At 32.5% G+C, this 10,397-nt stretch overlaps 1 protein-coding gene and 1 long non-coding RNA gene across 8 annotated transcripts in view; both read left to right on the forward strand.

Moving 5' to 3' along the window:
• The window catches only part of LOC128249911 (uncharacterized), a 31,908-nt gene extending 29,417 nt beyond the window's left edge, over positions 1-2,491 (forward strand). For all 6 annotated transcript variants that reach the window (XR_016245084.1, XR_016245083.1, XR_016245080.1 and 3 more), the window contains 2 exons: positions 1,282-1,370; positions 2,283-2,491. This is a non-coding gene — a long non-coding RNA (uncharacterized LOC128249911). The remainder of the gene's footprint in view (positions 1-1,281; positions 1,371-2,282) is intronic.
• Positions 2,492-4,311: 1,820 nt separating this feature from the next.
• Positions 4,312-9,685, forward strand: LOC149132085 (uncharacterized). Of its 2 annotated transcripts, none has more exons than XM_089366209.1 (5): positions 4,312-4,445; positions 5,756-5,819; positions 7,063-7,162; positions 8,910-8,998; positions 9,511-9,685. In XM_089366209.1, exons 2-5 carry the CDS (start codon positions 5,768-5,770, stop codon positions 9,603-9,605), a joined length of 336 nt encoding a protein of 111 aa, XP_089222335.1. In that variant the 5' UTR covers positions 4,312-4,445; positions 5,756-5,767; the 3' UTR covers positions 9,606-9,685. The 2 variants fall into 2 exon arrangements, with proteins under 2 accessions (XP_089222335.1, XP_089222336.1); XM_089366210.1 differs by lacking the exon at positions 4,312-4,445 and adding an exon at positions 4,710-5,651.
• The last annotated feature ends 712 nt before the right edge of the window (positions 9,686-10,397 follow it).

Below are 10,397 nucleotides of genomic sequence, written 5' to 3' on the forward strand. Positions count from 1 at the left end.
CCGAGCGTCCGATAACACTATCCGTATCACGTACTCACTTTTCTGTTATTGTTTTTTGTGTTCTTTTGAAACTGTATACACACACACACACACACACACACACACACACACACACACACACACATATATATATATATATATATATATATATATATATATATATATATATATATATATATATATATATATATATATATATGTATATATATATATATTCATATTTACGTATTTAAGACAGCGAGCTGGCGGAATCTTTAAAACACTTGCCAAAATCGCTTAGCATTTCGTCCGTCTTATGATCCTAGAACATATTTTGCCAACTGCGACTTTGCCGTTTATACTCTCTGGATAATAAAAAAAAAAAAAAGTTGAAATAAATTATTATCACTTGAACACTTAGGCGGATGTAATCAACTTTCAGTCAGCATATTCCAAACTATTTGATGATCCATTCCATCTTAGATACACTTGTAGCGATAATTTGTTTACAGAGTTTCAGCCCTGACAGTTGAACTCAACATAAGCCAGGCGAATATTTTATTTACGACTACAAATTTTCACCTCCCCTGTATTTGAATACAGCAATTAGCGGGTAGGAACGTTCAGTCCGATTAAGTATTACAGACTCGCAAATTCTCCAGTAAATATATCGATGTAATATAAATAATAGCTTTATGTATTGGCTCAAGGCCAGCAATTCCTATGCCGCCATGTCTCACCGATTACATTGAGGACGGGACATGGCATGAACTGAAAGAGGAAAAAATCACGTTGATCTTGACATCACTGGACCTCTGAAGGCCAGATGAAATGTTACTATGCACATATTTCCAACGCTCGAATAATCACCATTAGATAAAGATGACAAATAATTCCTTGTATCTGAGGCACGAGGCCTTCGATTCCGATAATCGTATGATAATTTTGATTGGACATCGGACGGACGAAATATACAGTTTACCTCTGCGGAATTTTAACTCAGGACATAAAACAACGAAAACGCAGCTAAGCATTTGATCCAACGTGCAAACAATTGTACCAGCACGTGATCTTCAATTTGAATTTATTGAATTAACACCATGACATTAAATATATAATCCGTAAGCAAACCATGCACAATGATAGCAACATTCTGCCGTATCAAATGTATGATTTCGATATCGTGTTATTAAAAAGTGAATAACTGCTACTTTACATTAGATACACTAAGCAATATATATATAGAATGTTATTCCATGACATATATTATAATTTTATCTCGAAATTTGTTTTTGCTTTTAGTCGAATAAATATGTTCTATGCCTGTTTCAAAAGACACTTCAGTTTTTGTGCTAATTTATTTGCCGACCTATTTAAGAAGGACAGATGTGGTAAGATATTTGCATTAACTATTGTAGGTTTGCGAAAATTAATAATGTTTGAAAGGATTGAATACATACAATCGTTATTTTGCACTAAATTTTATTACCTAATATTCCAGTGAACACCTATTTACATTGAATGGATCTATTATCTGCAAAGAAATTGGCTTTTCTAATGTTATGGTTATCACTTAATAATTCTCATTCAGTTAAGCATAACTATAATCACTGTGTATATTGCGAGTACGCATATAAATAGTGTAAGTAATTTCATGGGTGAAGACGCAATGGCCCAGTGGTTAGTGCAGCGGACTCACGGTCAAAAGACCGCGGTTTCGATTCCCAGATCGGGCGAGGTGAGTGTGTATTGAGCGAAAACACCTAAAACTCCACGAGGCTCAAGCAGGGGATGCTGGCGTAATCTCTGTACTATTTCACCACAAATTTCTCTCACTCTAACTTTCTGTTTCTGATGTACTTGTATTTCAAAGGGTCAGACTTGTCACACTGTGTCACGCTGAATATCCCCGAGAACACACGTATCTGTGGAGTGCTCAGCCACTTGCACGTTAATTTCACGAGCAGGCTGTTCTGTTGATCGGATCAACTGGAACCCTCAAAGTCGTAAGCGACGAAGTGCCAACAACACTGTATGCAATTTCAAGTATTTAAAATTTCATTAGCAATAAAATTATTTGTTAAGTCGAATCAATTGTTAAATTTCTATTTTTGTTAATTTGCAAATCCATTGAAGTTGAGAATGTACCAAATTGAGGACAGGAAGATTACAATAATAAAAACGTGCATTTTATATATATATATATATATTTTTTGTTACAAGTCATTTTTATTAACGCTAATTGAAAAGTCAATAAATATAACGAACACATTATTTGATCACCTATTTTCTATTTATTCTAGGTAGAAAAGACGCTAAGGAATCAGCAATTTTTTAGTTCTTCTAGAGAGTATTGGTTGAACAAAATGCTCCTCCTTCGATCCGCCTTGAGTCAATATGGATCCTATTATTGCTTCTAATAATATCGGTATTGTTGTGACGAATGCTGTCTCAGCTGATGCTTATGTATTTCACGTAAACATATTCATAAATAAAAACTGATTTCAAATTCTGTATGGTTACTTTCTTGAAGATTGTTACAATCGCTTAAACTACAGTCGAAATATGGAGAAATCTGAGAAACAAAACATGTACTAAATTATCCTTCAAATAACTGTTCACTAAACATATAATTTCAATGTAATATAGTGAAATATCATTCTTTCAGTATGCAATTCATATCACCGACACGGAAAGTTAGTCCGAAATAACAGGCCAAATTAAGAATGAAATAATATTCTGACGTACGTCTAGGAATTGATACCTTATATATTAGGATTCGCCATGATGGCTCGCTACCCACTACACATTTCTTATTGTCTCTCCTTGTTTCTTTCTGTGTTCCTTTCAGTCTAAACGTTCAAGACGTCTTCATCTCCCGAGCGTTAAACTAATACGTTTGTTTGTTGTCTACACCACCTGTCTTCGCCTGTTATTTTGTGAATCCTCTCCTATATATTTATATGTATATGTATATGTATATATATATATATATATATATATATATATATATATATATATATATATATATATATATATATGTAATTTTTCATAGAAAACAATGTAATCGTTACCAATATAGCAGGAGATTTCACCGCAAAAATGTCTAAAAATATATTATATATACATACATACGTATATATAATATATATATATATATATATATATATATATATATATATATATATATATATATATATATATATATATATATATATATATATATATATACAGAGAGAGAGAGAGAGAGACCGAGATACTCTCTTTTACTCCAACATTTTTTAGTCATTTGACTGCGGCCATGCTGGTGCACCACCCGTACTCGACCCCAAGACATTCTTTCTAGGCGTAGTACTTATTCTATCCTTCTTGGTTCCCGAACCTCTATGTTACGGGGACTCAACACACCAACATTGTTTGTCAGGCGATTATGGCTGGATAAACGCACACACACTTCTATACATACACACATACACACACACACACACACACACACACGCACACACACACGCACACACATATATATATGTTTTGTGTGTCTGTCTTTTTTCCTTACCATCGCTTGACGAACAATGTTAGTGTGTTCATGTCCATGTAAATTAGGTGTTCGGCAAAGAGGTCGACAGAATAAGTACCAGACTTAAAAGGTATATGTGATGGGGTGGATTTGTTCGACTAAAGACCAACTTCTAATATGGCCCAAGTTAAATGAGTGAAACAATTAAAAGAATACATGAATCTAAGAATAATATCTCAGTTTGGTACTTGCATACATAGCTACATACAATAAATATTCAGCCAAAAGGCTACATAGAACCAACTCCTGCCCATTCTATCATTTGACAGATTAAATTTCGAGAACTTTATGGAACGGTCAGTCTCTTTCAAGTTTGGAATATTACAATAATTAGTGACAGCGGTGAAGTCTTTAAAAGTTTGAAAATAAAGAATTCCAAACCAATCCCTGTAAATTTCTACCAGTTCTGAATAAAATAACTGTATACAGACATAAAACACACGTGTGTGTCTGTGTGAGCGTGTTTTCGCATACTACGTGCACGATTTTCTACTTTGCTGTGAAGGGTACAATTAACAGACAATTGGTTTTCCTGGAAGACGCCCTAGGGCCAGAATATGATTAGTAATTTGTGTTATCTCCCAGGATCTGCCAACACTTCAAACGATATTTCTACTCGAATACAATGTTATACTTTGTCAGAATGAAATATGGCCTTATGTTTCTTGAGGAAGAAACAGTAGGTTAATTATATCTAATAGTTTATGAATATCCCATAAATATAATACATGGCAATGACACATTATAAAATGTAAATTTCACTTCACTTCTGTGACATAAAACAACATTGCGGCTTCGCGGGTGTTTTATATATAAGGTTACAGAATATATGTTCATCCACTGCTCCATCGCGTGAATGCTTCACTTCTTAACGATCTTCTTGTTATAAGTAAGTAGATATAATTTCGTTCATACACACACACCCACACACACACCCACACAAACACACACACACACACACATACACACACATACACACACACACACAAACAAACACACACACACACACATACACACACACACACACACACACACACCCACACACATATATATATATATATATATATATATATATATATATATATATATATATATATATATATATGCACATATACACATGTTCTCATATTCTTGCGATGTGCGTACAGTCTTTCATTGATGTGTATATAGACACATGCGTGCTTAAATTGATTCTGTCCATTATTTCATCTGGTTCATTATGTGTACCGTTTCAGACGAGTGAATATCATTTGATGTTCCTGACTACTGAATTGCTGAGCGAAAAATCGTAGCAAAGTACACACTTTACTGACAGCAATTGCAGACACAATATTACCTCAGAATTTCGGCGACAAGCGCTCATGTAAAGCATTCAGAACTTTTGCAATCCCCGATAAATTATTGGCACTAAATCCCGAGTAACGTACTGCCGAATAGACTCATAGATCTCTTTCGAACATACAACACGTGACTCTCATTCAATTACCCGGAGCAAATGGATCATATTAACGAGTGGATATTATTCAATAACGTGTGATAATAAATAGGAACAGAAGAACTTAGCTGTTTGCAACAGTAAGATGACATTATTATTCATCAAACTACTGACTTGACGCAAAATTTCATACGGAAAATATTTTGCTTCTGAACAATCGAGGAAGGAGTGTGCCAACACGCAATTATGAGAGCAGAATAGAAATTGTAGAAACGAGTGAGCCAAGAGCAGAAAAATTGTAGAAAGTCAAAGTGAAGATTTAGGAAGTAGTTTACTGAACAAACAGCATTTAGAATGCAAGCTCTGAAAATGGAGCGGAGGTTCTAGAATTAAGAGCACATACGACTGTGAAATGAATATTATAAACATAACCACAAAAGAATGTGAGGTTCACTTCAACAACAACAACAAGACGAGAAATTATAATACATAATACTACAGATTTCGATCTTATCCACTTCCTCAAAGTTTCCACACACGACATCCCCGATACAAATAAAAATCATATTTAGAATATGTGAAGTCTTCAAAGAGAAACATTTTATAAAATATGCATTTAAATAGAGTACCTGAATATTTATTTCGACATATGAAACAATAGTAATAAAATTTGTTTGCATTCATTTCAAAGGAGTCCAATTTATGTCACACATTTAGAATTTTGCGCCACTCTAATATATTTCAATTTTTTAAAATTTTAACAGTTGGAACCGAGTATGATTCGAGTAACAACGATGAAATACTGTATATGTATTCTTGTCTGTGTTCGTAAGTAACGTGTAATTTTTTTCATAAATTATTTTATGCGTAATATATGATTCTTTTCTCTCTTTCTCGACAAAAATGTGTGTGAGAGAGAGAGTATGTGTCTGTGTCTTTTGCTGTATATATATATATATATATATATATATATATATATATATATATATATGTGTGTGTGTGTGTTTGTGTGTGTGTGTGTGTATGTATGTATGTGTGTGTGTGTGTGTGTGTGTCTGTACATGTTGTTGGGCGTGAGTGCATATGTGTGTATCACAAATACTGCTTTGAACCCCGACTTAGGGAAAGCAGATGTCTTGGATTCAGTCGCGTTTATTTGTTTCACTTTAGACACGATTTTTCAAGAACAGAAGGATGCATTAGTTTGAATCATTCAGGTATGATTGGCCTCGCCACCAGCCCGAACCATTTAGATAGGGAGACCGATTCGGACAAGGAATCTGGTCAATATTTGCGGTTTTGTTTTTGTTAATTTTTGAGAGTGGTGTGGTGTATTTTTAGTATTTCTTGCTCGTGAACGCAGTCGAGTTTATTTCAGATATTCTGGTTTTAAAAATCATTTCCGGCTAATCGTTGGGAGGAAGTTGGTGTTTTCTTCGCGGAGATTTGGTCTCTCTAATTATTCTTGTTGATATTCTAATAAACAATTTAGAAAAGACGACACCAATATAGTTGTCATTTTCTTTTAATTCTTAGACCATAAGCTCTCAGATTTCTTATTGCCAATTTTGTTGTATGATCAAAAAATGATAAAAGATCCGAAATATGAACGCGAAAACGAAATTTAAACAAAATCGTCCTTCAAATTATAACACTAAGCACTTGTATGACTGTGTATTTGAGACGTTTGCTCCTCATTAACATCGTCTAGGATCGAGAAACAATACGTGGTACACTGGTTCAGTTTCCTCTACTACATCAACAGAACGATGAATAAAATTGGAGATAGTGGAAAATGCAAGAAGCCCATTTAAACATATATGAATATGTGTACCTGTTTGCCTTTCTGATTGTGTTGATTCAGAATCAGCTTACATTTTGTGCGATGCTTCATTGGAATCGTTAATATTTAGTGTCTCGGAAACATAAGCACATATCATGTGTTTCTGTTCGGAAATATTTCTTGTGCTAAATTCATAATGTCAGTACCAATGCATAACAACTCTTCAATGAGTGAAATAAAGAAAACGATAAAACATAAATGTCTATTGAATTAATAATAAATTTATAGATGCTGCGGTATCAGAATTTTGCTACGAAGAGGCCAAGAAAAATTGTAATAAAACTATGAGAGTATATCCTATACGTGAACCTGACACATTCTTGTGCAAGTAAGTTCGCTTTCTTTATAATGATTATTTTTATTCATAGTTTTAATAATTTAATGTATTAATGTATATATTTATTATAAATGAAAAATACGTTGTAAATAAACAACGAGTAATAGAGGACGAAATCTCAAGGAAATACACAGTTTTACCATTAATTGTGCGAAAATCAGTATTAATATTTTGGGTGATAACTGATGAGCAATTTAGTGCTCTCTACGAGTGATTTCCGTCCGGTTGACGCTCAGAGTAGGTATGTTTTTTATCAGTCGTAGATTAATTACAATGCATTTTTCATTTATGAAGTGAAGGTGCACAACGCACCCCACTGTTTTATTAGAAGTAAGTGCACATACATACATACATACATATATATATAATTATATATATATATATATATATATATATATATATATATATATATATATATATATATATATATATATATATATGTGTGTGTGTGTGTGTGTGTGTATCCATAACATATATATTATATATATACATGCACACACACACACATTTATATCTATGTGCTATTTATGTATTTAAGACAGCGAGTGGACATAATCATATTCCACCGACTGCGTCTTTGTATTTTATCTTCTCAGAGTAAAAAAAAAATAATTATCAGTTGAACACTGAGGCGGAAGTAATCGACTTACTGCTTTCCTGAAATTCCTGGACTTCTACCAAAATATAAAATCATTTTCTATATCTGCATTAGTAAGAATTATTATATACATATTGATATGTGGCCCCCTCTGTTTTTATCCTGAAAGGATGAAACCGGAGTGTATACCAGTGGTAATATGACAACTTGTGTTTCGAATCGTATTAATGATTCTGCCGATCTATCAACATATTACAAATTAGTTATTCATTAATTCAATCTTAGATCCACTCTATCAATATTTTGTTGAGAAACATTTAGTCCAGACAGTTGAACCCAAAATATGAACGACAAATATGTGCTTACGACAACAATTTTCCTCTCACCTGTATTTGAACACAGCAACTAGCGACTAGGAATGTGTAGTCCGATTAAATATTACAGACCATCAAATTCTTCTATCAAGTTATCGATGTTATATAAATATTAAGTCAAAGTATTGGCTTTAGGACAGCAATACTTAGGCTTCAAAATCTCACTGATTATATTCGCCACTGGGCAGGGCATGAACAGAAAGAGCAAAGATCGTATTGATATGGGCATTACTTGACATGAGAAATTAAAAAGCCACAGGATATGTTGCTATGCACAAATTTCCATCGCTCGAATAATCCTACCAGTATTTCACCAGTTGTTAAATACGGGAAAAAATTCTTTGTCTTGAGGCACGAAGCCTGAAATATACGGAGAATAAGCTAGTGGATTACATGGACTCTACTGCTCAAATCATACATTTTGTTTCGTCTTCGGATGGAAGATGGAAGAACGTTAGATAACGGAAAGTCAACCCAGGCCCCAAAACGACAAAAATGATGCTAGGCATCTTGTCCAGCGTGCAAAAAATTGTACCAGCATGTGACCTTCAATTTGAGGTTCTTGAATCAACACCATATGAATGAATAATTAATTTGTAAGCAAATTATGAACTATGTGGCAAACTATGTTAAAATGTACTGTATAAAAAGGATGATTTCCATATCGTGTTAATAAAAGTAAATAACTGCTTTTATATTAGATATGCTAAATAATATGTATCGAATTACATTATAACTTTATCTCCAAATTTCGTTTTGTTCTTAGTCGATTATTTGGCTTGCAGCAATGTTTAAACAGTAGTTGGAAGGATTGTAGTGATTACTTGGAGCAGGTATTTGACTACAAAAAATGCGGTATTATATTTTCTTTATATATTGTAGTATTACGAGAAATAATGCTTCAACGGATTGAATACATATACTCGTTATTTTGCACTTAATTTTATTACGTAATATTCCAGTGAACCCGTATTTGTAATCAATAGAACTATTATCTGTAATGAAACGGGTTTTTACTAATGTTACAGTTATTATTCGTTAATTTTCATTCCGTGAAGCATAACTATAATCATTGTCTCTCTTGCGAGTATGTATATAGATATTGAATGTAATTGTACGTATTTATAAGGGTTATTAGCAATAAAAGTTACATTTGTGAAGTCGAATCAATTGTTAAAGTTCAACTTGTTAATATGCAAATCCATAAAATTGGAAATTGTACACAATTGAGGACATGAAAATTAAAATAATAAATAACCGCATTGTATAAGTACTTAAGAGTTTTACTAACAGTTGTTTGAAAGCCAATAAATATAAATGGTAAAATTCAAATTGTAACACATCACCATATTTTCTATTCATTCTAGCGAGAACAATTGCGGCAAAGTGTGCGGCCCTTTCGTCCAGTCTTGAGTCATTACGCATCCTACTATCGCTTCAAATTATATCGGTATTGTTTTGATGGAATGCCGTCTCAGCTGATGCTTATTGATTTCATGTAAAAATATTCATGAATAAAAGCTGATTTCAAATGCTGTATAACTTTTTGTTGCACAACGTACCAAATATTTAAATTGCAGTCGAAATTTGGAGTAATCAGAGACACACTGCGTGTACTAAATTGTTCTTCTAATAACTGTACACTAAAATTATAATTTTAGTGTAATATTGCTGTTATATTAATTTTATGTAACTCTCACGGACTTTAAGTCTGAAAGCAAAGGCTAGAATAACAATGAAATCATATAATGAAGTATGTCTCAGAATGAATATATATAAATATGTATATATATATATATATATATATATATATATATATATATATATATATATATATATATATATATACACTTAATCATATCAAAGAGAAATGGAAATTATGTATATATACATACATATATATATATATATATATATATATATATATATATATATATATATATATATATATATATATATATATATATATATATACATATCAAGAGATACTTAGATATGCACACATACATACATACATTCATACATACATGCCTACATACGTATACGGCCAAATCTATTGCTTTAAGTACTTTAATAAGCAGAAGTTTGTCTCTTTGGGGTGAGGACAATATTGAAAAACATAACGCAGTTCTGAATAGATACCTGCAAAAATATCACTAGACCATTTTTATATCTCCATAGTTTTCTTCTTCTTCTTCTTCTTCTTCTTCTTCTTCTTCTTCTTCTTCTTCTTCTTCTTCTTCTTCTTTTTTCT

Source organism: Octopus bimaculoides, chromosome 18 (genome assembly GCF_046866305.1).
Source record: "Octopus bimaculoides isolate indiv1 chromosome 18, ASM4686630v1, whole genome shotgun sequence".
In the NCBI taxonomy this organism is placed as follows: Eukaryota; Metazoa; Mollusca; class Cephalopoda; order Octopoda; family Octopodidae; genus Octopus; species Octopus bimaculoides.